Source organism: Drosophila arizonae, chromosome 3 (assembly GCF_054131065.1).
Source record: "Drosophila arizonae isolate 15081-1271.41 chromosome 3, UAZ_ARI_1.0, whole genome shotgun sequence".
NCBI lineage: Eukaryota > Metazoa > Arthropoda > Insecta > Diptera > Drosophilidae > Drosophila > Drosophila arizonae.
The window spans coordinates 27,107,933-27,134,653 of NC_142923.1; the positions used below are offsets into that span (position 1 = coordinate 27,107,933).

At 39.5% G+C, this 26,721-nt stretch overlaps 4 protein-coding genes and 1 long non-coding RNA gene across 11 annotated transcripts; 1 reads left to right on the forward strand and 4 right to left on the reverse strand.

Moving 5' to 3' along the window:
- Positions 1–408: 408 nt before the first annotated feature.
- On the reverse strand, positions 409–3,553 carry LOC108611007 (uncharacterized). The gene is made up of 3 exons (XM_018003439.2): positions 3,429–3,553; positions 3,058–3,344; positions 409–2,997 (listed from the first exon to the last, which is right to left on the reverse strand). Exon 3 carries the CDS (start codon positions 2,989–2,991, stop codon positions 1,567–1,569), a length of 1,425 nt encoding a protein of 474 aa, XP_017858928.1. The 5' UTR covers positions 2,992–2,997; positions 3,058–3,344; positions 3,429–3,553; the 3' UTR covers positions 409–1,566.
- A 962-nt stretch (positions 3,554–4,515) lies between these two features.
- ms(3)K81 (male sterile (3) K81) lies at positions 4,516–7,480 on the reverse strand. Of its 2 annotated transcripts, none has more exons than XM_018003442.2 (2): positions 7,400–7,480; positions 4,516–5,821 (listed from the first exon to the last, which is right to left on the reverse strand). In XM_018003442.2, the coding sequence occupies exon 2, from the start codon at positions 5,671–5,673 to the stop codon at positions 5,098–5,100; it is 576 nt and encodes a 191-aa protein (XP_017858931.1). In that variant the 5' UTR covers positions 5,674–5,821; positions 7,400–7,480; the 3' UTR covers positions 4,516–5,097. The 2 variants fall into 2 exon arrangements, with proteins under 2 accessions (XP_017858931.1, XP_089321275.1); XM_089465149.1 differs by lacking the exon at positions 7,400–7,480 and adding an exon at positions 5,917–6,107.
- Positions 6,176–23,272, forward strand: Akap200 (A kinase anchor protein 200). Of its 6 annotated transcripts, none has more exons than XM_018003427.2 (5): positions 6,176–6,462; positions 19,378–19,612; positions 19,694–20,098; positions 20,175–22,019; positions 23,024–23,272. In XM_018003427.2, exons 2-5 carry the CDS (start codon positions 19,424–19,426, stop codon positions 23,099–23,101), a joined length of 2,517 nt encoding a protein of 838 aa, XP_017858916.1. In that variant the 5' UTR covers positions 6,176–6,462; positions 19,378–19,423; the 3' UTR covers positions 23,102–23,272. The 6 variants fall into 6 exon arrangements, with proteins under 6 accessions (XP_017858916.1, XP_017858914.1, XP_017858917.1 ...); XM_018003425.2 differs by having other exon boundaries at positions 6,176–6,346; XM_018003428.2 differs by having other exon boundaries at positions 6,176–6,346; positions 20,178–22,019.
- LOC149269981 (uncharacterized) lies at positions 12,330–18,146 on the reverse strand. Its single transcript, XR_016269367.1, has 3 exons — positions 17,986–18,146; positions 17,812–17,913; positions 12,330–17,739 (listed from the first exon to the last, which is right to left on the reverse strand). It is a non-coding gene; the product is annotated as an uncharacterized LOC149269981 (long non-coding RNA).
- grk (gurken) lies at positions 23,098–25,762 on the reverse strand. Its single transcript, XM_018003441.2, has 3 exons — positions 25,629–25,762; positions 24,779–25,510; positions 23,098–24,695 (listed from the first exon to the last, which is right to left on the reverse strand). Exons 1-3 carry the CDS (start codon positions 25,693–25,695, stop codon positions 24,493–24,495), a joined length of 1,002 nt encoding a protein of 333 aa, XP_017858930.2. The 5' UTR covers positions 25,696–25,762; the 3' UTR covers positions 23,098–24,492.
- Positions 25,763–26,721: the final 959 nt, after the last annotated feature.

Genomic DNA, 26,721 nt, shown 5'->3' on the forward strand with positions numbered 1-26,721 from the left:
TATTATAAAATATGTGGGGTTGGCTGTAACTAGACGAAAAAGTGGATACGAAATATGGAATGAATATTACTAAAGGTAAATGATATGAATTTATGAGCGCTAACTCTTACTGTTTGATCAAAGAGCCTTGAATAAAGTTGATGTGTTTAAGTATAAAGTCTTTCTTTATGTTATCATTCCTTCCAATTGGAAGTCCACTGAAATCTTTTTTAATGCAGCGTTCCGTTGATTGTCTATTAACCCAATTAATTTTGATTACGCTGAATATCGTAAGCAGCCAGTCGCGAATAAGGCGATACCGTAAACAAGTTTGTAGCAGGCACATAGATATCGTATATACCTGTCTCTTTTCGATTGTACTTGACTTACTATATACTTTTTCTTTTAAGAAAACGAAAATAAAATAAATTTAATGTAAATTAATTTCGCTTTTATAAATATTTTCGCATTACATTTTTATTGCACATCTTTGTCTTAGACCCTAAACAGTAATACAAATAATATTCAAATATTTCTGCATCTAAAATACAAATCCAACAAGATACATGTATATATGTATATATATAGTATGTATAAATAGCTGGACTCATCATACATTAATTTCCAAACAATTTTGGATAACAATAAAGCAATTTATATAAATAAGATTAACAGCGATTTTTGGCAAACATATTCAATATAAAAAGCATTAACTTAATGTTCTGCATACTACAAAATATTTTGGCTTGACTACGTTTAACGAATACATGATGTACACATGTGTACAATCTACATACTTACATATGTCATAAATTATTAATGGCTTTTTAATTAAAAAGCCTAACATGTTGCATTTTCACAAAAAGAAAATTCATTTCGCACATTTCGAAAGCGACTAGCACTTAAAAAAAAAAAACAGCCCCATGTGTGTGTGTGTATGTAAAAATACTTTTGTCTGTATATGTGCACAGTTAAATCTATATAATAAATATAAATATATACGTTAAGTACATCAATTGAAACAACCTGATTGCAATTTTTGTGTTTTCGCTCTGAATACAAACATTTGTGGATTATATTCAAATACACATTTGGCCATAATTTGAATCCCATTCTGGTTTAGTGGGCAATACGTTGAACCCCTTTCTCGTTTTGTTTTGTGGCTTCTTTTCTTATTATTTTCTTATTATTTTTTTTTTTTTTTGTAAATTCGTTGTGCTTCCTTTTTAAACGTGTTGCGCGCATGGTTTCCTTGTCATTTTTATTGTGATTTTCTGTACTTTCGACTCTCTTCACTCGTTCGTTTTCTACTCGTAAATTGAGTATGCTATTCGTCTGCCCGTCTGTCTTAGATTTCCTAATCATTCCAATTGGGATCCTCTTTGCTTTCTGCTCGCTACCTAACTCGATAATTATGCACGCTATTCGTCTGGCCAGATATTGGTTTGGTTGGGTTTAATATCACTTGTCTCATTTCATATCAATTCGGTAATTCGCTGTTCCGTTTCTATTCATCTATTGTATAGGTCCTTTCCCTGGCTTCTTACTCGTTGATTGGCATCCTTCTTAACTGGGCTATTCGTCTATTTACTCGCTTATTGAGTAGGCCTTTCGCATGCATTTGCTGTGGCGCGTGCTGCGCAGCTCCCCTTCCTCTGGTCCATGGTCTTGTTGATGCTGGCCATTGGTGCTAGAGTCGACATCGTGGTTAGCTGCTGTAGAGGATTTATTCAGAGCGTAGGTACGTATAAAATCAATTGTGGAATAGCCTTGAGAGCCCACAATTTCTGTAGCTGGTGTCGCGGCTGCTCCAGCCGTGGAGTTTCTGTTATGCGGCAATGTCGTCGTATCGGATACTTTACTTGCTTCCGGCGTTAAGGGCGCTGTGTTCGAGAGCGAAAGTCCGCTGCCAAAGCTATTGCCTAGCGGTTTGGGTGAGCTCTGGGCAGGACTGCGCGGTTGATCCAAGTCAAGCACAATGTAGTTGACGCCTGGAAAACTCGTTGGGGTAACAGGCTGCGGCTGAGGCTGCGGCTGCTGCTGCTGTAGTTGCTGTTGCTGCGATGAAGAGGCAACCGAATGCTGCGAAGAGTCACGGGGAAGCAGGGGCAGATCCAACCGGTTGATGTTCTCATAGCAACGGTCGCTATCGAAGAGCAAACGATCCACGTTTGCATATAGACGCAACGTTTCAGCGAGAGCCGGCGCTGATTCCTGGGGCGGCATATCGCCCAAGTTTTGCTGATGCTGATGATGCCTACGCATGGTGCTGAGAGCACTATTCGTGGAGGTGGGCGTGGCCTGGTGCGGGGATCCGCAACTGCTCTGCTCCTGCAACAAGCGTTGCATCGGCTGATCGAAGTAGACATTGGCACTTGTGTTGATATAGGCGCCTGGGGTGATAGGCGACTGCAGCGCTCCATTGCTGACCTGGTCGGCATTGACAAGTTGCAGATTTGGCAGCGAATCGGGGGAATCCGAGGTCAAGGCGATTGCATCGCTTGGGTGGTGGTGCTGGTGCGACTGTAATGCGCTTCGTGCAAGGATCGGAGCCGGCTCCAGATAATTGTTGCTATGTGGCTGCACGTCGCTGCGTCCCATCAGCACAGAAACCGAATGCGTGGAATTTACGCGCTCCCGTTCACGTTCCCGCTCCACTTGCGCAAAGGCATCCGTATTCACCGCATTGATATAGCGTTGAAACATCGGATAGAGTTGCTCGGCATTGTGTATGCGAAACGTGTAGATGCCCGGTCCGGACATGCAGCGGCGTCCAGCCTCGAAGGAAAACAGATCTCCATTGAGACCATACCGTCGCAAGTGCTGCAATGCCCACACAATTGGCTCGCAGCCAGGCGACATGAATATCAATTCACGTGGTGTCAACTCCAAGTAGCCGCTGCGCACAATTGGCGCCTCCGGTCCGCTCGGCTGCAAGTGGGCCACACGTACTCGAAAGACATTCTCCTGTCGCAGCTCGCTCAGCTTGTTGGTGCTGGTGATGCAGCCCATCGCGTACTGTAACACCAAATAATGTAAATCACTGAAACTTCAATTAGGCAGACACAATATACACACCTTTGGCTGCCTTCTGTTATCTTTAGCATGGGCACGACGTATGGCATGGGACCTGATAATTTGTGTGGCACTCCATTTAGAGGACGACTATTGCTATTAACTGTTCACACTTAGTTGGTAGCCAATTAAGTACTCTAATGATTTTTTGGCAATTTATTAATTTATTGTTATTTAGTTTATTTCAATTATTTTATTTTGTATTTGCTGCTGCTGTTACAGTGTTCGTATGTTAACTTAACATTTTGCCAACTTGTTTTTAACAGTGCAATTCTTCAAGTACTTCAATCCTTCGTATGCCAAACAAAATATGTGTGTATTATATACTTGTATTAATTTATTTATGTAGGAGATTTGATTAACTGATTAAATACCTTGCACTTGTAAAAGCAATAACAAATGGTTAAAAAGTGTAAAATTAAAAATATAAAACAAACTAACTCTGCTAATAGCGTACTTTTGGAAGTGCATAACAGAATCAGCTGATGATGAATTCATCGTTACAGCTATGAACTATCGACTTTTTTTGCAATGTAGAAAATTGCTTACTTTCTTATTTCCCATCTATTTTAACATTTTAGTAAAAATAGTCAATTTGTATAAATATTATTATTATTAATTTTTTTTACTGTAGAAATTTCCAGAGTAATTCATATGGAAATATGCGTACTGATTCCACTGCTTTAACTATTATCTCGAATTCAGAACTCTCAAATATCTATGTAACCAAAATGTCCTTATGTACATATTTATATAAGCGAAAATGTACGTGAATTTATTAATTGCTTGTGTATGCGAATTCAAATTTTTGTATTGCGTTATGTCCTTGTTTACTTACTGACTGTCGTGCGACCATCAATCTTATCGGTCCCTAAACGATCTTCCCTTTGAGAGCAACCGAATGTCCAAACTAGAAAACCGAATACTCTCCCTCAAAGCGAGAGAAATGGAATATGATAATTCTATAGAAAAACTTCCACTGAGAGCCCAAACTGCAAACACGTGGATCCCTTTTTTCACTCTGTAGATCTAATTAATTCTTGTAAGCTGATATAGCAAAGCAAAAGGCGATCATTATTAGATATCTTTATTTTTATTAATATGCATGCTGAAATAAAACATGCACTTGAATTGCACAATTAATCTGAAAATACATGTTTGCTAATATTTATTTCTTATATTTTTTGTAAATCGGCTAATTTCAATTCAAATTTAAATCGATTAGTCCTTAAAATAATTGTAGTACACGATATTTAAAAGGACTTATATACACGACTATCGCTAGTAATCTCTAAGCATACAACCTGGGCTTGATTATAAATTATCAATAAAAAATGTTCAAGAATTTTGAATTCAACATTTGATAATCGGCATTTTAAATTAACAGAACATACATAAATCGGATTTGAAAATAATCGAAATATATCATCGATGAATCGAATAGCTAATAAAAATACATGATTATTTTATAAATACATTATTGTATTGTCATTAAATGTATCTGGAGTAAGTGTGGACCTTTTATATATAACACTTGATTTTACCAACTCTATCAATCAATGTAATTCTAAATATTTTAAAATTTAAATTAATTAAACTGACTCGCATATTATTTTTCGTATATCGTACCGCCTTTATTGAAAGGCTTTCATGTTGAAAATCTCAAAGCAACCAATTTTAATTTGAATAATAATTTAATAAAATGAACAAATCATTTTTATAAAGGCAAAGATCTGTTAATTGTATACAGAATATCACGCCTTTGATGATGCATTATCGACATATTTCTGTAGCTTTGTGCATAAATGAAAATGGTTGAACGTTTTTACTGTGCTTTTAATTGCACTTAGCTTAACAATAACTTCAGAGATTACAAAATATAATTAACATGCAAGTGCGTAATCAGCCTAATGCGTTTAGCTATAGCATCACGTTCTTTATATCTTAGTCCTATCTACAGTTAGTCTTAATTGCGAGTTAATAGAAGCTGCCAGAGAACTTCCCAAAAGAATCTATTAATAATGAACAGATATTCAATCTCTGTTACCCGCCCGTTGTACCACTCAAATAAATGTCCATCACATCTTTATTTAGGTGGACGAACTGACGACGCTTTGGTATTGGCTGTATATTTGGGAGACGAGTTCCATTCACAGCATTCAGACTGAGCATGGACTCGTCATCATCGTCGCTGCTGGATGATGGCTGCTCCAGACGTTTGCGCTTCGTGTTGGTGCTGGAGGAGACCTCACCGTTGTTAGTTGATGTTGCTGACGGACTATCGGATGTGGAAGAGTATGCCGATACTACACTAGAGCTCTGTGTCTGTTGTTGACTGGTGCTCACATCTGATATGGAATTTGTGGTGCCTGCGGTACGATTTTTAGTCTTTCGTAATTGCACAGCGTGTTTCAGTTTGACCTTGTAGATTTTCAGCAATGTGTCAAGGCAGCTTCCACAGATGAGCGTAGTCCTACGCAATTCCGGATTTATATGTTTGGCGAAACTCAGGAGTTTATCGTTGGTAATTGTTTTGTGTGGAGGTCGCAGTAGATGATTGCCCAGACCGCAGTACCGTTTACGACTGGCTGGCGATGTTCCTTTTGGTGTTGGCGGCATCCTTATATTGTTAAATCAGCCTTAAATTTTGTGTGCTTATACACGTTTAAAATTGTTTTATTGCAACGCTTCCTTTTCTCCCATTTCCCGCCGAATACGAGTTATTTATGTTATATTGTGTGCGACCGCATACGGATAGGTCGAAAATCTAATATTAGATATAAAAAAATACCAAATCAGGAGTGTGCAATTTACGCGTTTATCGATATGTAATGGTACATTGATTCGCAAAACTTCTCTAACCTTATTGAAGTGAATAAAAGTTACCAGCTTTTTACAAAATTAACCTAAAATTGCTTTACGATTTACGTTACAAACGGTAAATTCTTTACTTAAATATTTTGATCGTTAGCAGTATTAAGAGTTGTAAAAAGCCGACAGTTGCGCCACTATTTTAAATTGAGCAGCGGCCAACTCGCCCCGCTTAACTTTCTTAAGAGTGACTGCACAACTATCGATAGATATCAGCGTTTCGCTTGGTGAAGGGAATGAAAATGAAAAAAATGTGCCCATTTGTTCACACACACACTCTGCTTCAACGCATTCGGTTTGTTTGACAGCTCTACGTGAGACAGAAAGTAGTTTAAAAGAAAGAAGAACGAACTGCGGTTTATATTTGAAAAATCAGAATATAAGAATAAAGTGCGTGTGCGTAATATAAGTAACGAGCCAGGTAAATGCAACTTACAATATTCATTTCATTCAAAATGAGTTCGAAAAACGCATAAAAAAAATGGCAATCACGAAATTTGAAAAACCAAGCCAAGCTGTCTGAGTGCCTTTGTATGTGTAAGTGCTGCTGTTGAAATTCTGTATAACGCTTTGTATATGTACATTTGGAGTTTAGTGTGTGAATGTGAGTGTAGGACGAGACTTTGTGAATTATGACTTAAAATCGTGTGTATTCATTAACGTTAAGTGCAATAACAAGTAGTATTGTTCAATAAAGTGAGAAGAAACTTGTAAAACTGCCACAGACAGCTTAAGCAAAGAAAATTCAAAAAGGACGCCATGCTCTTGCCTGCATGTGTGTGTGTTTGACTGAGTGTATGTGGGCTGGATGCGATGACAGAAATTTGCCAAATATCAGCCAAATTTGATATTAATTCTGATTTAAAAATAAATGAAGCAATATATTGGCTGCTATTAATTGCAATGTTAAGAAAAATCATCTAACACATCTGATTGATAATAATATTCGGCATTATTTGCAGCCTTTTTCTCAACTTTGGGTGTGCCGCCTGCAGTTGCGTCGGCGTTGCCACTTCGTCGCCGCTGTCGGCGTCGCTGCCGGTGGCTTTGTATCCGTTTTGGCTCTGTTTCTCTCGCCTTCTCTTTCTTCCCTACTGTATACAAGCCTGTTTCTCTCACTCTTTTGTTGCCTGTTTGTGCTCTGCGTTGCTTATCAACATTCTTCGCTTGCGTGCTTCATTTATCCTTTTACGCTTTGTGCTGTCACTCGTACGCTCTTTGCCCTGTCTCTTCTTTCTTTTGTAAGTGCGTATATATGCATGCACATGCCTGTGTACTGTGTGAGCGAGCGAGTACGAGTGCGAGTTTGTGTGTATGAGTGTGTTGTCTGTGCGACTGTTGCCTTGTTCGTTCAAGTTGCCTGACTTGACTTATTTTCATTGGCGTTGTGTCTTGTCTTTGTTTGAGCATTCTACGCCTGATTACACTTGCCAACACGTTTGCACTTGGACTTGTTCGCTAAAAATATCCTTACCTAATGCTCACAGTTTGTTATACTGAGTGGCTTTTACTTTCCTCGAGTTTGAGTAGTAGACGCCCAAGTCTGCGGATCGTGCTGATGGAAAAGAAAAAAAAGCCGGGATGGACAAAGAGTGAGAGAGAGAGAGTGAGAGAGCGTGCGAGCGAGAGTGGAAGAAGAAATCACCTACCTCTGTTAAAAAAGTATTGCGTCGCAAGCTTGCAGTCAGTGAAGCAACAAAATACATGAGAATAGTTAGCCTGCTGCCAGGCAGCAGCCACCGCCCTAACTGGCGTCGCTGCTTATGTGTGTATGCATGTATGTGTATACATGCCTGTCTGTTTGTATATGTATACGTGTATGGGAATACTTTTGCGTGTGTATGCAGCCAGTACGGTAAATATTCTGCAGACTGCATACTCCGAAACAGCTAATTATTGACCCACGCAATTGAAACTAAATGAGCAAATTAATTAAAATTGAAAATGCATATTCATATGTACATACAGTTTGGCAAGAAAGTGTTAACACATAGGGACAAAATTTAAATTTTTTACTTTGAAGCGAAATAAAAGCATTAAGAATATGCATATTCAATTTTTTTTAAATGAAAATAGGTAAATTAGACTATAAACTATATTAGTAAGTAAAAAAATTACAATATGTTTCCATTAACAAAAGAAAATAACAAAAAACAAAAGAAGTAACAAAAATCAGCTGACAAGAAAGTGTTTACACAACTAAAACAATTAATTCATTATAGTGTTTTAACTACTTTTTAGTTAAAACTAATCATTTTTTTGGCCACCTTTGGCATCTATGACTGCTCCCAAGCGTCTATTCATCGATTGGACCAAGTTTCTTACATATTCCACTGGGATATTTTGCCATTCCTCCAAAACATTGGTTTTCATTTCAGTTTTATTCTTTGGATGCCTCTTAGCGGGTAAAACTGCCACAGAGATTGGCCAAATGTTTTTGATTTCTTGGAAAACGGTATATAATATACTAAGCCGAGCAAAAAAAAGAGGATAGGCTTGAGTTAGAGGTTAAAGGTTAAAATTAAAGGACGGCCTCTTCTATTATCACCCAGGGTAGAGCGAATTACGCTCAGAAAAATGGACGAGAAACCAACTATTTTGATCAGGATGCTTGCCAGTGACCTGAAGGAGGAGTGTAGCATAACCATTTCCCGGGAAAGTGTCAGAAGAGCACTAAAAAGTAACGATCTGTCGTCCCGACTAGCCCGAAAAAAAACACTGATGTCGGCAGATCACGCTCAAAAGCGTCTAATGTTTGCTAAAATGCACGAAAATCTGCCAGATTCATATCGGGATGATGTAATATTTTGCGATGAATCCAAAAAGATGGTATATTATAACAATGGTCCAACTAGAAAGTGGCGCAAGCCCCTAAAAGCCCTCGAGAAGAAAAATATAATACCGACTGTTGATTTTGGAAAGCGTTCGGTAATGGTCTGAGGGTGCATCTCAAGCAAAGCAGTTGGATATCTCTGTTTCATTGAGAACACCATGGATGTTGGACAGTATTTTCACATTTTGCGCACACATTTAGTAACCAGAGCCAACAAATTTGGATTCTTTGTCAATGGCAAACCAACTTTTAGGTTTTATCAAGACAAAGATTCAAATATAAGGCGCATATTGTGAGGTGCTGGCTTCTTTATAACTGGAAAAATGTGATGGATACGCAAGCTAAAGGCCCGGACTTAAGCCTCATTGAGAATTTGTGGGCTTATCTGAAGAAGAGGACCGCAAAGAGGTAACCAAAGAATAAAACTGAGCGAAAAACCAATGTTTTGGAGGAATGGCAAAATATCCCAGTGGAATATGTAAGAAACTTGGTCCAATCGATGAATAGACGCTTGGGAGCAGTCATAGATGCCAAAAGTGGCCAAAAAAATGATTAGTTTTAACTAAAAAGTAGTTAAAACACTATAATGAATTAATTGTTTTAGTTGTGTAAACACTTTCTTGTCAGCTGATTTTTGTTACTTCTTTTGTTTTTTGTTATTTTCTTTTGTTAATGGAAACATATTGTAATTTCTTTTACTTACTAATATAGTTTATAGTCTAATTTACCTATTTTCATTTAAAAAAAATTGAATATGCATATTCTTAATGCTTTTATTTCGCTTCAAAGTAAAAAATTAAAATTTTTTCCCTATGTGTAAACACTTTCTTGCCAAACTGTATATACATATGTATATGTATGTAAATAGAGAATATTATTTGTTTATTTTATTATTGATTTAGCCACTTTAGCAATTTGTGATACAAGAGTTTTCACTGTAGATCTGTCCTTAATGTTGGCTTGGCATTCTGAATCGCACTGAAAGCTCAGCTCGGGGCGGATTGAAGTCGGCTCAAATTACAGACATTTGGTTTTCGAGAGCGGGATGGGGGAAAGAGGATAGTTGAAGGAGGCAGGGAGGGGCTGTCAATAGTATTTTGTTATTGTTTTTAATATTGAAGCGAGGGCACAGTGAACCGATGTTGCCAACTGCGGTTGACTTAAACGAAAACAATTTCTGTGGCTAACGTTTTCAATACCGTTACGTAAAATTCGCCAAGTGCAATTTGTGGTCGACTGCCTTACTGTGTGGCTGACTCAACGTAGGTTACTTATAATCTTAGTGTATATTATAGCTTCATCATTTGAGATATAAGTGCCTTAACCTTAAAATTAATCTTTTGGCCGGGTCGTAGAAAAATGAAGTCTGTCACAGTCAAGTGGAAAGTATTTAAAATCTCTCAAGCGTTCTAGCTGCTGGGGTTTGCTGTAAATTTAGTAGGCACTTTAAAAACATTTGGAATGCCTATACATATGTATGTATATATATACATGTATGTGTATGCCTATATAGCTACGTACGTACATATATAAATACAGTAATCGCTCGAAATAAAATCTACTGAAATTTGGGATAGAATTATGTACATATAAATATTAAGAACAGACGGAAACGAAAAATGCAATATACTCTATTTGACAATTTACGAAGAAAATGTACAGAGTGTAAAATTTTGTATTTACATTAGATATTGCATCTGTGAACAGGAGGAAATACGCTAAACCCAATTGCTCCTATGAATAGTGTAAAATTTACATACATATGTAATATTTAGAGTAACTGTGAACAGAGGTAAATACAGAAAACCCGATGTATTCCTTTGGGCAATTGAAAAAAGATATTTATAAAGATAAGAAAGAGAAATAGTCTATTCAGGACTTCTGTGTGTATATGAAAAGCGAACCATTTCTTATTTGTATTATCTATCGCATGGTTGGTTTACTGAATTTTTGCTTAAGTGCGAAGTTTCAACTACAATAACAAGAAAATTCTATGATATTCTCTAACAACGCAATTTGTGACGATCCGGCAGCATTTCTCATGAGTCGCGACCGCGACCGCTTATCTGCTGCCGACCGATCGGCCGGCCGGCCGGCCTGACCAAAGCCCCTCACTCGCCCACACGGCCTACCGTGTCGGCTACGTTTACGGCTCTCGTTTCGTTTTGCTGCTCATCTTATTGCGCTTTGTTTGTTATTATTGATACGGATTGATTTTTGCTTGGCCTACGAATATTTTTGAATGTGGCATATTTATTTTTGCACACATATACAAACATATATGTACATATGCCATTGCTGCTTATTGTTGAATTGGCATTAATAATAATTTAAATTGCCCGCCAACGATAGCCATAAATAAACAAACACTTCTGTGTGTGTGTACTTAACTGTAAATGTACACACGCATGTATGTAGGTGCATTCATATGTAAGTAGTACTTCAAGTGGTTAGGTTTGATTTTTACCGTTAGGGGGAGGCTTGGAAATGCAGTGCTACGTTGGCATAAATACGAGAGTATATTTGAAGTAACAAACCACAAAATATATGTACATGTGTGTATGTACATACATACTTATATAAATATGTATAAATACGAGAGCAAATGGTAATGGCGTCTGTTCAGGAGATGACGGCGCGGCGAGCTGCTCAAGAACATCTTTCACACACATGTTGAATTTGAGTGTGTGTATGTATGTATATATATGTGTGTATTTGAAATGGGGTGTAAGCCCATCATAACAAGGCTTGTCAACACTTTGGCAACAGCGACTCATATATGTACATATTTACATATTCATGTGTTATTTAATAAATCTGCATTCCTATGAAGTATTCGATAACATTCGCACATATTAATTGATAAATTGATAAGCCATTGTGTAATCTGATTAAATTTGATCAATCATCAAACACAATATTTGTAGCAATTTACAAGAATGTCTCGCAACAGCATTTCTTATACATCTCCCCTTCTGCCTTTCCGCCTCTATCTCTCTTCTCTTCTCCGCTCTCGCTTTTCATTGTAGTGCAGTTGTTTATTTAAAGTTGCTACTGCAACAGTGCCCGCTTGCTGCCATGTGGGGTCATTGTGTGAAGTATGAATGGCAAAATAAAGCAATAAGGCGTGAATATGTATGCATGCGTATGTGTGAACACTTACGTACATACATCCATATGTATGCGGTGCCGCCGTCAAGGCTCATTAGTTTTGTTATTGACTCCTTACGCATTGTAAGCATACAGCAGCGCAACAACAGAATAAGAAGAAGGAAACAACAGAGAGAAAAAAGAATATCACTATCGCTTTTATCGATAGCTCTGATGGTCATTTGATGCAATATTGTTGCCTCTGGAGCCCGCATTTCAGCTGTTGACGCCGCTGCTGGCGCTTCCGGCCTTTCTCTCTTTGTCTACGCCTGTTTCCAGCTCTGCGCTGCCGTCGCTGTCGTCGGCTGCCTGTAGCTCTGCTTACATTGCAAACCCCTGGAGTAGAAGTTTCTTTTTGCTTTCTGCGCTGCTTCTGTTTCGCTGTTGACGCTGATCGTAAGTCGAGCGGCAACCGCAGTCGTCGTTTGTTATTTGAGTTGAACGGTTTGGTGTTCGGTTGTTCTGCGACGAACTTTGTTGAGACATTACGATTCGGTTGATTCCCCCTTGTCCGTTCATTGTGCGTGCTGACGAAAGTGTTTCGCCCGTTATTAACTGCTAACTGTTAATTGTTAATTAGAAGGTCCTCTGCTCATTATTGTGCCAAAAATAAAAAAACAAAAGAAAAGAAAAACATCTGCAAAACGAAGCAGCTCCTCTCCTCTGCTACTAATAATAATTTAGTGGCCACCCGCGCAGCTGACGCAGAAGCACACGACAAAGAGTAAGTACCGGAAATATGTAAGCAGAAGCAGCGGGCGTCGATTTTCGCCAGTCGTTTTGTCTTATGAATTATTTATGGATGTATTAAATAGCCGTTTACAATACCAAAGTGGTCTGGTCCGGACACACAGCCAAAGCGTGCAGCGCATTGAATTTCTAATCAGAATACTCAAGGCGCGCGCCACTTGCGATAACTCACTCATTTCTAAGCCTCCCAAATGGGCGTTAAGCCAATCGAGTGACTAATTGGCATTCGCCTTTGCGTCAACTGCTGCCTTTATAACAACTATTTTTTTTTTTTTTATTGAACTACTCGCACTCACACTCCTTAATTAGCTGCAAAATCCAAAGACAAAAACATAGAGGAAGAGAACACGAACGGATGGCAAAGCCCAGCCAACCGGTTCCACCAGCAATCGCAGCCCACTTTATTTTTTGCCAGCTACGCTTTAAACTTGCATCCGCATCCTTCAGCAATATTTCGACTTGCTTATGTGTGCGTGTATTTCAAGTTTTCTTTTTGATACACTTGTAGAACTGGCGGTCAGGGTTGCCAGAATTTAAGTGTTATACTGCAAAAATACTAGCTAAATTGTGGTTTTAGCTGTAATTCAGCTAGAGTGACAACACTGGCAGCTGCAATTTGAGATGTTGGTCTGCGTGTATCTGTTTAGATTTTACATTGAAATTATTACTCTTCTCTTTTTTTTTTTTTAATGATAAATTTTTATTCAAGCTTACAGAAATGATTTTAAACCAAACGTGAATTTTTTAAAATCGCAATTAGTTAAAACTGAAGATCCGCGTAGTTCAGTTAGTTTATCTACTTTGGCCACCAACCAACTCGTTCGCTTCTTTTATTTTTATCGCATTAAACAGACGCACGTAAAAAATAAGTATATTGTTTACCAAGATCACTTTCTGTAGCTTATCATTTTTTATGGCCTTGTCAGCGAAGCAACGCATATCTAGACTTCACTTCTACATACACACATATTGTATTGGTATGTGTATTGTATGTATGTATGTATGTTAAGTAGTTGCGATCACGTAGCTCCCACACTGAACTACATATAGAAGATTGGATTCAAGAGAAATATATTAGGAGCTAAGCCCCAAATCGTCATTTCTATTGTTAAACTCCAAGTTAACTGTGATTCACATACAGTTGCCGCCTGCACTGCAATATTGATTAGCCCCTTAGTCTTATGGTGTATTTTCTTGTTTATCAACTGTGCGTTGTTTGCTTTGACTCGCCTTTGCCTTCTAAAGACATTTCCTCTCTATTACTGTATTTTCCGTTTATAAATATATTTATTTATATACTCAATTTTTTTTTATCAATGGTTGGGGTGTACTTTCTTTCAGATATCAAAGCAGCGACATAACTACCGTTATGGAAAAAGTATTTGTATATGCACATACATACATATCTATGTTTATATTTGGGATATGTTCGTTAAGCAGCACTATACATATCAATAATAGTGAAGAATTCAGTCCGTCGAAATGCTGACCGGAAATGATAATTGAAAGAATGCTTTCTTTTATTTTTGTTGTCGTTCGCATTGCATTGTGGGTATATGAGTTCTTAGCTTGTAACTAATTGCGGCACTCGTTTTACGTATCCTTTTCATATTGTCGTAACGCATAAGACAGCAACAACAAGAATAACAGTAACGTCGACAACGGCAGCAGAGCTCTAACCAATTATATCCGGTTATTTGAGACATTCTCTGAGACGCACACACACACACACTTACACTCATTGGAAACAGTGAGTGTTATTGCTGCTGTTGCTGTTGTTGTTGTTCCTCTTCGCTTTCGTGTATTGCTGCTTTCTGCTTTTTTGCACAATTTTCTCTGAGTGCTCTTCTCCTCTCTCTTAATTTGTTGTCGTTGTCATTTGCTGCGTGGGCCACAAAATTGTCTTATTTTGTTCTCTTCACAATTTGTGCATTTGCTGTGCTTAAGTGCATTTTATATGTGTTTGTATATATTGATGTATGTATGTATGTTTTGTATTGGCTATATTTAGGCGTGGCTTATCAGTAGCAGGAATGCAAACACACACATGAACACATTCATGTGTATCAAATAGCATTGACAAATATGCAATGCTTGCACTTGTATCACTGTACATAAGAGTAGGTGTGGGTGTGTGTGCGTGTGGGCTTGCGTCTGTATTTTATTGTTGTCCGCTGCACTTCGCTCCTTTTCTTATAATAGTACACTTATACTATATATTTGACACATACACACATACTTATGTATTTGAGCATGAGACTGTCGCCGCCTGGCGGCTGATTGAAGAAATTGAAAGGAATGAGCATCTTGATGCGCTCTTATGTCTGTCTGTCTGCTTGTGTGTATGTGTATGTGTGTATGCGTGTTTGTGTCAGCTGTCAAGTGCGTGCACAGAGGAGTGAAGAGAGAAAAGAGCAGAGGGCTGCTGCTTGAGACTGTGGGCGTTCGTTTGATTAGTTTATAAAAGTTCAATTACGTCGCGTTTGTGCTCTAAGAGCGCGCGCACTTACCACGTTCCCAGCGTTATAAATGTTATAAATGCCCTACACAATTGCACGACAATGCAACTGGAATCCCAACTGGAATCTGTATGGTATGCGCATACAAGCACACACATACACACACATTAATATATTTATAGTGTATTTTGTATGTAGCATGACATGAAATTAATGTTTGTCCAGTTGGCCAGCCCCGGGCACTAGTGTACGCATTCCTGCACAATCAATTTAATTTACGTTTCGTCTGGCTTCTCTGATGGCTGCGATCTTTTAGTGATGGGAGCCAGCGGCAGGGTGGGGCGAATTAGGGAGGGGAAGGAGGCGTCAAATTGAAAGCGCAGCCGCAGCAGCAGTATAACAGCTTAAAGTGTCAAAATTGATAGAGAGCAGACAATTGAACACATGCACACACACACATATACGCCCAAACATACGATGTGTATATACATACATATGTACATAGCTAGCTCTTTGTGTTGCTGTTGTTGCATTTCGAACATGCTTCATTGTTGATAAATGCGCTTTTATTTATAGACGACATTACTCTGCGCCTGTCTTGTTTGCGTGTGGTTGGAAGTGTGTGTATGTGTGTGTGTGTGTATGTGTATGGTCTTTGCTTTCCTTTGTCCCTTGGTTTATAAATTTTCTTTTACTGCACACAAAGATGTGGCTTAAAAGTAATAGCTGTGAGAGGTTTTGGTCACTGTTTGTGTGTGTGTGTGTGAGTCTGTGACATATCAAAGGTCAAGTTTAAATTAAAATTAACTAATAGAAGCTAAAAAGCAATGCCATGCACACAGTCTTTTTAAGAATACCGACGCAGTCCAAATTGAGTAATTTGGCTGTCAATCATTAATGTACATATGTATGTATGTAGAGGTTAAGTGCGATGTAGCTATGTAAATTTCGTGCCTATCGTGTTAATCTTGTAATTACTTTGCATCGCATTTTTCTGCATGTCATGTCGTGTGCCGTCAGTCTGGCAACGCTGTCACATTTTTGATGTGCCTTATGTGGGCCGCGGCGGCTCTCAAGTATTTTCACACGCCCCCCATTGGTGGCGCCGCTGCCCGGCTGTGACGTAGCGTCGACGCAAACGTTAGCGTCGTTGAGCACCGTTGCCATGGCAACGACGACGACGACGACGGCGGGCAATGACCGTGGTCGTTGTTGTTGTTGTTGCATGTTGTGTAAACGTAGTAGTAGTTGTTGTTGTAATCGTAGTAGTAGTAGTAGTAGTTGTAGTAGTAATAGAAGTTGTAGTAGTAGTAGCATTGAAACGCCGGCCGGCAACCCTCTTCTCGCGCATTGTCCTTGCTCCGTTGTCCTTTTTACTCGCTGGATGCGTCATGCCGCAATTTTACTTGCGCTTTTATTCTGCTGTTGTTAATGCCAGCCTGCTTTAGCTTGGTTATGGCGCTGTCTATTTTGGTAAGGGTTGAGTTACGACTACACCTGTGTTTACCGCTGTGTATGTGTGAGTGTATGTGTGTTGGCATATTCTTGCGATTACTCATCAACATTTTTGCATATACATACAAGTGTACATACATATATGTATGTGTGTATACATGTAGATATTCTGTTCGAAACGCTTGGATATTTAATTTGAATTTATACGATCAAATTAATTGCTGCCTCACATTGTTTTCTTTTGATATGTTTTCTGTAAGTGTGTGTGTGTGTGTGTTACCTAGCGTCAAATTTGCTTAGATTCACTTATATTAATCTGGAGGTGAGTCCGAAAACATTCGAAAGCACAGAGGTGGCATTCACTCAGCTAAGGTGTTTGGTGTATTTGATGGGTGGTTGGGTTCATTGAACGGCGGCACAGCGGAACAGCGAGAAGCGGAATGTGAAATGTGATGATTGCTCTTAAAATGTTTCGTTTCAGTTTCGTTTGCCTCGTTCGTATTCAATTCAATAAAGCAATTTAAATACACACGTGTACGCATGGCATGTACGCAACTACAGTGCGACCTCTATGACGACGAACGGTCAATGATTGTGCTGAGCAGTGATTATGATGTGACTGTGAGCATTTATAGAGAAATGTATCTGAAAAAAAGTAGTTATGTTTATACTTAGCAGATTATGATGTGAACTATGAATTTAAAGAAATATTTAAATGTACATATGTATGTGCATTTATCAATAGATTTGTGGCCATAAATTTAATTGAAAAGCTATTCAGAAACAGCTGTTGGAAGCGATATAGACAGAAATATATGTATAAACATGCATAGGTATACCTACTTATATACATATATAGTTAGTATAGCATGCACTTAGAAAACGCCACAAAGGCAGCTTTCGTGCCACCAAAAAGGTCCTCGACAGCCGGTCCTGGTCAAATTTTTTTTTCCTTTTCAACCCCTAAAATTGCAGCAACCTTTCTTTTTTTTAAATTTTGCGCTCAAGCGCAAGCTTCCCTTTTGCTGCCCTTGCCGCCCTTTTGGACTTTCGTCCGTCTCTTGCTACGATTAAAATTCTGTGGTTGGGTTTCTGTTTCATTTCGCCGAGTCGAGGCGAGCCGAGGCGAGTAATTCGATTTTGAAAGTGACGCATAGTACGCCAGCACTAAGAAGAAGAAGAAGTACAAAGGGGAGTTTAATGCCGCGCCCGCTTTCGCTCTCCATCTCACTCACTCACACACAAACAGTCTTTTGCTCTGCATGTGTCAGCCTCTGTCGCCATCGCCGTCGTCGTCGTCGTCGTCGTCGTCTTCGTCATGTGTTGCTTCATAAATATTTCCTGGATTTGATGAATCATTTGCCGGTCAAAACAATTTCATGATAGCTGCTTATATTAGTATTATTCACTTGCTTTGTCTTTCGGCGACGTCTGATAAGCGGATTCGTTGCTAGAGATGAGCTGATTGAGCTACAAATAATACGTATAACAGCTAACCGTTATACGCGTACGTACATATTGTAGACACTGATCATCATAGAGATGTGCATTGCGTACACTTTTGTATGTGTAACTGTGCTTTTATATGTGAACGTGAGTCAAAAAATATTCGCTATCGTTGACATTTGAAAATCACGCAGCGAACGGGTGCAAATGTACCCAAAATGTACTTTAAATACGTCATAGATGCTTGGCTTCAATAATAAATTTATAAATAAATTATAAATATTTAAAAATACAAATTAAAAATAATTTTAAAAAATATTGCACTTAAAATTAGTTTTTGTACTTTTTCCATCATTGAAAATACTATAATTTGCTATTTATAAACAAAAGTTAAATGCACTAGCAAATGTAGCAAATTCGCAGATAAAGCGAATTTCTTATCAAGCAGCCACTTTAATCCTAGAAGCGCTGTCAGTGCTGCCCTATCGTGCAAATTTCCAGAATTTGCTTTCGGCTTAAGGATTACTTTCAATCATGAGTGATTGCTTTGGCCTTATATATAAGTAATTCGATTATAATAGTTGTTTATTTGGGAGTGGCAACGTAATCTGACTTTTCGTTGTTTAGGAAAAACAAAGCAAATGCAGAAAAGCTTTATTCGAGATTTAATACTTATGTATGTACATACATATATATTTACAGTGGCTCAAAGCTTATTTCAACTAGCAGCTACGCTAAAAGTATTCAAAAGGATGATTGACCAAAGCATATTTCCTTTAAGACAAATTTTTAATTTTATTATATTCATTAAATGTTTTTAAAATATTTTAAAAATAAATTTATACGATGTCACAATTTTTGCTTAGGTACTGGTTGAATTAGGCTGTGAGCCACTGTGCCTATATGTATTTCGCATCTGTGAACTGCGTGCCTTATCAGCCCAGCGCAGATCTGTAGATGTATACAAATGCATGTGTACATATAAACGTACATATAATGTACATACATATGTATGTCTATATACTACATGTGTATATATTTTGATTTTCCTTTGTTGTTAGCTGCATTGGAAGTTGGCGTGCATTAAAATGTCAAATGTAAAAATAAAATAGCAAAGTTGATTTTGTGAAGTGTGCGTTGCTATTTCTCGATAATCGACACTTCCGAAGATCCAAACAGATAGATAAATATACACTATAAATACAGAATATACAGACAGAAATGAAAATAAATTAAAACATATGTATTTATAGACATTTATATCTACATATATTGATTGAAAACATAGAACACAAAGAGCCAATTGACTTAATGTTATTTCCTAAATTCTTGTCGCGCATCACCCGCATCTATTTACAGAACCGACACAGAACCAATTAGCAATTAAAGTAGAGGACCAGCAAAAATGGGTAAAGCTCAGAGCAAGCGATCAATTGATATTACCACCGATCCGAAGAAGGTTGGCGAGGGCGACGAAGTCGCTGGCAAAGTTGAGAAAATTGAAGATGTCGATCAAACGTCGGCGGCGCCCGCATTAAATGGCGATGCGGCGACGCCAAAGGAAGCAAACGAGGATGCGGCTGCAGCGGGCGAGGTAAGAAACTCGAACGGGAACGGGAACACAATTACGAAACGAGCTTGAAACGATTCTCCCCATTTCTAAATGTAATTACAGAAAAAGCCGACCGAAGAGAACTCTGAGAACGACAAAGATCTAACCACCGAGAAGAAGGCAGCGGCAGCAGCAGATGCCGCAGCGAAAGGCGATGGAGCCGCCGGCGATGCGAGCGCTGATGCTGCCAAGGATGAGGCAGCAGCGGCATCTGGCTCCCCCAAAGAGGAGGAAATCTCGCCACTGGCCGATGAGAGTATCAAGTCCAAGTCCAAGAAGGATAAGGTGAAAAAGAAATGGTCATTCCGTAGCATATCGTTTGGCAAGAAGGACAAACAGAAGCCAGCCAAGACAGAGGAGCCTGCATCCCCAACAGCTGCTGCAGCAACGGCAGAGACAGTTGCCACGAATGGTGAGGCGGAGCGACCAGCAGACGCAGCCGAAGGAGCAGCCGCTGACAAAGCAGAGGTAAACTCCACTAAAACTGAATTATTATTTTTATTTGGAGTATGTCGATATATGTACTTATGTATATGTTGTTTAGCAGTCAAGCGCGGACGCAACAGCTGCAGCTGCGCCGGCAACGCCTGTGGCTGAAGCCGCCAAGCCCACCGAGAATGGCGCAGCCAGCGAACAGGAAAAGCAGGAGGAAAAGAAACCGGCGAATGGCGATGAGAAGTCTGCGGCGCCAGCAACAGTAAGCGAGGAGCAGACAGCGGCCAAGTCAGAGAGCTCAAGCACCACCGTCACTGCCGAGCCGCCGAAAGTGGATGAGCCAGTTGAACAGCCAAGTCCGATTCCAGAGCCCGTTAGCAACAAGAATGAAACCACCGAAGTTGTTACCAATGGTCATGGCGGTGCAGACGAGCCACAATTGACCAATGGGGACAAGAACGGTTTGGCCGAAACTCCAACCGAGCCAGAGGCGGCAGCAGCATCAGCAACCACCAGCAACAATGTGGACACTGAGCCGCACCACCAGAACGGCACGAATGGAGTGGCTGAGACCAACGAGACAGCCACGCCACCGCCAACTCCTGTCACTGTCGAGTCTGATGCCGAGCAAATTAAGAACAAGTCGCAAATTGAGGTAAAACAAGAACTAGACAACACAAACAACACTGTAAATACGAGTACCACCACAACAACAACAACAACAAGAACAAACGCCACTGAGAACAACACTGAAAAAACCACAGAGACCGAAACAATTGCAGCCGCAGAGTTAGTTCAGACCCAACAAGCCAACTCCCAAAATAACACACTACCACCTAACACAACCGACACAACCACCGACAATTCCGCTTATCTTCCCACCTCCCAAGCGCAGGACGAAGTGCAAGCGGATGTCGCCGAAGAAGAACAAGTGGTTGCCGCTATTATAGCGGCTGTTAGTGAGAGCTCCGATTCCGAGGGTTTTGTCTTGATTGCACCACAGCCAACAGCAGCAGCAGCAACAGCTGAGTCCCCACTTGAACCACCAGCAGCAACAGCAGCTGAGTCCCCGATTTCAGTTTCCCCTGAGCCCAGTGTAGAGCCTCTACCCGAAACACCTCAATTCGTAGCAGAGTCCAAGCCCGATGTCCCCGTTTCTGTTGCCGAAGACAGTGGTGAGCCTGATGTGGTGGCCGTTGAGCCCAGTCAGCCGCCACCACTGCCCAAGTCCCCACCACCGTCGCGTGTTTCGGCATTTGCACTGACCACAGACGAAGAAACGCAGGACAACGAGGACGATGACAAGTTCGTGGAAGAGGAAACAAAGCAGGAGAAGGAGGTTGTGCTACCACCACCTCCACCTGCCGTGGTGGAGCAAGATCCACTCTTGGTGGACATTGAAAATCAGGCGCAAGCAATTGTAAACGAAATCACCGAACAGGCAGCAGACATTGCAACGGAGCAGGATAAACAGAACTCATCCATAGTTGAGGATGAAGGGGAGGACTTAGTCGAGACTATCGCTGAGCAGCTAAGAAGTTCAAGTCCCAAAATCATTACCGACGTGGATGAGGATGATAACGAGGACATTGGGCAAGAGCAGCTTACGGATGCAGCCAAGATCAGCCAGGAGGAGTTGGAGTCCGTGCAGCCAGAGCAACCGGTTATTAATCTTGAGGCGAAGATCATCAGCCAGGAAGAAGAACAGATCGAGGATGTGAAGGATAGCGAGGACAATGCTCATGTGGCAGGCGAATCCAGCTCGCGGGGGAATGATGACAATGAGCCCATTGTACAGCACCTAGAGGAGACGCAAAAGAATGACGTTACAACTACTGATACCGATAATGATAACGAGAACGTTAATGAGAATGAAAATGTTATCAGTAGCAAGCAGAGTATAGATAAGCTGCTTGCGCCTGCGGACATTCAAGTAGATGCTGCTCATCATGAGGTGAATAACAATCGAACTCAATCAAAACTCAACTCTCAACTTCACCACACTTCCCCATAGACATTTATATACGTAAATGAATTTTAACATCCGTCGCTCGCTCAATCGCTCACTCACCACAACAGTCAGAGATGCGCCATATGAAATAATTCAAAAAATCCTGCGTTGGGCTCCTCTATTTCTATTACTGTTATTTTTCCATTGCTCACTGCTATCTGCTCTCTGCTCTTTCTGTGCTTCTCCCATGCATCTCAGTTGTCGTTGTTTATGTAGCAAGCAGTAAACTCTGTTGTTTGTAAATGTTAATGTACCTGACTGCTTCTGTTAAGCTGCAGCAGCTCATTCTGCAGTGTAGTCTGTTAAAGCTAATGCTAAGAGGCCCTGTTATGCTCGCTATGCCAGTAACTAACTGCATGAACTTGTGAATGTATATGTGAATGGAATGTAAAATGGAATGTTACTAAAATCAATAGGCGCGAATTTGTGAAACGTAAACAGTGCTGTTGTTTCTACATGCACTTCAATATTAACAAAACATAAACTCAAACTGACGCCTAACTATATATCTACCCAAATCCTCAAACTTCCTGCACACAAATAAACAACGCACACACACGCACCAAACAAACACACACACGAATACACGCACAAACTTCCATGCACAGAATTCCCAGCCTAATTCCAGTTATCCCATCTCTAACAAACTCTGTTTGGCCGCAGTTAACGCATTTAAACGCAGACTTTACAATCCGTACTTTATTTTAATTTCGATTATTTTTTCGATACATTAATTTTTTTTTTCTATCATTATTTTCGTTGTTTAATCTTTGGCAAGGCTCATTGCCATTTAATCCATAAATTGTTGTTGTTGTGCTTTAAGTTGCTTTTTCTTCCTCCTTGTGTTCATATCCCAAATCTATATTGAATCAAACAATTGTTTCGTATAAACATATATGTATACATATATAAATAGCCAAATATTAATAAATATTCGTTCTTTTTAGGATATCGCTAAGGATCTGAAGGAGAAGAACGCCGCGGCAGATGTTACAACACAGGACCTGGCCGTGACATGCGAATAATACTAATAATTATTATATATTACATATTATTAAAAAAAAAAAAAAAACAAACAAAAAGAAAAATAAGAAAAAAAAAAAACACGATAAATCAAATAAGAAAACAACGCAACGTAAAACCACAATTAAAAGATACAACACGAGAGCAAAAAAAAAAAAACAAAAAAGCAAAAATACACTTTTAACATTTACATATTTTAATCATTTTTGTACGAATTTCATATCCCTAATCCAAGATTACATACATGAGCATATATTCAAGAGCAAATGAAACATACAGAATATACGACTACACTAATACACTAACAAACACACATACACACACACGTCTCCACCTCCAACTCCATCGCCCACCAATAGACGAGGAAACGGTTTTCAAGTGTTGGTCCAATTGAATTTTGATGCTGATGCACCACAAATCACGTATATTCGTATAATCCATTAAAAACACGCATTTATAAGAGAACACACACACTCACCACCCTTTTACACATACTCTCTCTCACACACACATACACATACACGCATACATACCATTATCATATTGATGATCATGATAAAAAGTGAAACGAAACAGAAATCATCCATGAAATGATGAAATTAAGAATTTTTTGAATAATTTCTACTATACATTTAACTGTAAGTTCTAAGAAATTTGTAAAGAATTTTTGGACGAAATATTGGATAAATATATATTATAAAATATAAAACGCAAGTGTGCTCCACTAAACTGAACTTGAGGTTTGATATTGAAGGATATAGATACATATATATGGTTCGAAGAGCAAGAGCAGCTTCTTATGAATATTTATACACTCATACATATATACAAATCGATATTTATATATAAAGAGTAAAAAGTAAACAAGTCAGATTTAAAGTTTTATAAACTTTTGAGTCCCGAAGTTTTTAATGCATTACAAAAAGTATTTGTTAATTTACAATATTTGTTCGATTTTTTGTGTTGCGTAACAAAGTGTTACAAAAGAAAGAAAAAAAAATAATTATCAATAACAGTGATAAACGCTAAAGTTTAAATATTAGCTACATACTAAATAGCGTAACAAAATGTTACTACAAAACAAAATCTACTAAGCTTAAATTGAAGCTTCTAAAGAAAAGAGCGCTCTTTTTTTGCAACTAAATACAAAGGATTTACGAAAACAATTATAATGTAATTAAATAAATTAAAGCGTTGCGCAACGTAAAGAAAGAATGAATCGTAGAAGATAAAGGAAAAATGCTTCAAGTGGCATTCATAGCAAAGTGGTGAAACAAAAATCCGTTTCCAAAATTTAAATCGCGTTGTTGGTTCTCTTAACGAACCACAAAAACAAAATTGAAAGAGCGATAAACAAGTTGGCAGCCCGGCCGTTTCTGTCTTAACAGCTCTCTTAACAGCTGACGAAAAAGCGCTGCTTGTGCAAGTGCAACTGTTGTTGCTTTCGCCGTTGCGCGGACACATTGCGCAGCATAAACACCGCGCCGAAGAGCACGTAAATCGTGGAGAGCAACATAAGCATGGGGAAAGAGAAAACGATGTGCGCCGTCTTCAGCTGGGGCTCGGGTGTGCTGGGACGCAACGGTACATATACTCCTGCAATGGCAAAGCATAATAAATAAATATATATTATTTATACATGTATCAATGTAGCCAAACGTTTTATTGATGCTACTTACCGTTTTCAGTCTTTGAGTCGCAGCGTTCGCCCACGAAGCCAACAGCGCACACGCAATAGCTAAAGCCGTTTTCGCTCTCTGCCCAGCGAAAGCAATTCCCGCCGTTAAGACAAAAGTACTTCATATAGGTATTGCTGCAGGGCAGCTTAAAGCTCAAGTCTTCCGTGCTGGCTGTTGTCATTGTTGCTGTTGTTGTTGTTGCTGCTGCTGTTCCTGCTGTTGCAGTTTCTGTTTCTGGTGTTGTTGCATCTGTTTTCTTCGTCGTCGTCGTCGTTATCATTGTCGTCGTTTGCAGCGTTTCGCTCGCTTCAGAAATTGCGGCGTCTGATGCCAGTTGGGGCGTGCTCTCATCGGGCGGCGGCTCGCCCGTGGCCATTGTATTTACAGTTGCTGAAACTGTTGTGGATGATATTGCTGTTGACCTCGTGGTCGTGATAGGCATGGTTGTTTTTGTTGTTGTTGTCGTAGTTGTTTCTTCGTCATGGAACCAGGGTTCTATGCCTGTGTTGCTGTCGCGCTCCGTTGTCGCAATTGTTGCCAATTCGCCGTCAATATCCAGAGCCGATGACACTTGTAGCATTTGCGCTGTATCGGCGAATATATTCGTTGCAGAGGGCTGCCCATCTAGATTGAGTTGCTGCTGTAGCTCCAATTGGTTCACCAATTGGACGACATGCTCCTCAATTTGCAGTGTTTGCTGGCGCAACAGTAAAATCCGGCTCGAACAACAATCTGCTTGCAGAAGAGAGTGCCAAAAAGGAGGAAGAGAGAGCGAGAGAGAGTGGGAGAGTCATAAATAAACAGCTGCACTGCATTTCGCACTGATGTGGCAACGCTTTTGCCGTGTTACCTGTGACTGCGACAATTGTTGAGAGCACGAAAATTACTTGAAATATTGGCATACATTGAATTTGCATTATTGGTAAACGCACGGAGCGGATGCGTCTCCCTAGTAGTTGGTTAAGACTTAAAAAACAGGAAGTTCTTTTGACTGTGGCTGTGGCTGTGGCCGTTGTATCCGATATGTCGTGTTCAAGGATCGAGCGGCGTATCGGCCGCAAATGCAATTTGGCGTCGCAACAAAAACAAAAACATATTACACATCTGCATCTCACACACAGCAAAACAACAACAACAACGAACTCTGGCTGCGCTTGTTATATGTAGTTTACTGTAAAATAAAAATAGAATATTTTACGACATTTGAGTTTCGATTTGGCAGCACATTTTCTGTCACACATACAAGCACACGCACACAGATAGAGAGAAATACGCATACGCGCTCACGAACAATAAAAACAAAATTGGAAAGAGGGCTTGGGTAGCTTTTTATAGAAATTGAATTGTCTCACGCACCGTAATGTTATGGTAGTTTTTATTAACTGCAAAATTGAGTTGGCAAAACATTATTTAAGCATTTTTATATAATTGCAATCAACTAAATAAGTTAAGTAAGTTAAGGCGCCCTGCGCAGCAAAAAGCTCTCTCGATAGTCAATGTCGTTGCGCGAAAGTTAGAAAAGAGACTGAGAACAACAGAAGACAGGCCACCAAAGCACAACGGCAGAACGGCAGAGCTTCCGAACAGATGTATCATCAGCAAGGCGGCGCGGAGCGCTCTCCATGAATCAAATAGCAGAAGGAGCGTACGATAGAGAGATGAACGGAGAGCAGTGCAGTTCAAAGAAAGCTAAAAGAGAAGAGAGGGCGCTAAGTAATGCTAATGGGATATATTTGTTGAACAGAATTGGCATGAATGAAATAGTAGAAGGAGTGTATGACAGTGATATAGGGAGAGAGAGAGAAGGAAAGAAAGAGAGTGAGAGCAGAGCGAGAGAGATGCAGTCTTAAGAAAAAATCTGCAGGCAACGATCATTGATTTGAGTCATGACTTTGAAATAGAATAGGAAAGTACGTTTATGAGCAAAAAAGGAATGTGAATGA

Bases quoted from the DNA above. Each gene is read 5' to 3' on its own strand.
- Akap200 (XM_018003427.2), top strand. From the start codon at position 19,424: ATGGGTAAAGCTCAGAGCAAGCGATCAATTGATATTACCACCGATCCG. The intron at 19,613-19,693 runs GTAAGAAACTCG...ATGTAATTACAG, and splicing joins ATGCGGCTGCAGCGGGCGAG to AAAAAGCCGACCGAAGAGAA. The intron at 20,099-20,174 runs GTAAACTCCACT...TATGTTGTTTAG, and splicing joins CAGCCGCTGACAAAGCAGAG to CAGTCAAGCGCGGACGCAAC.
- LOC108611007 (XM_018003439.2), bottom strand. From the start codon at position 2,991: ATGGGCTGCATCACCAGCACCAACAAGCTGAGCGAGCTGCGACAGGAG.
- grk (XM_018003441.2), bottom strand. From the start codon at position 25,695: ATGCAAATTCAATGTATGCCAATATTTCAAGTAATTTTCGTGCTCTCA. The intron at 25,511-25,628 runs GTAACACGGCAA...TTCTGCAAGCAG, and splicing joins AACAATTGTCGCAGTCACAG to ATTGTTGTTCGAGCCGGATT. The intron at 24,696-24,778 runs GTAAGTAGCATC...TTGCCATTGCAG, and splicing joins CGACTCAAAGACTGAAAACG to GAGTATATGTACCGTTGCGT.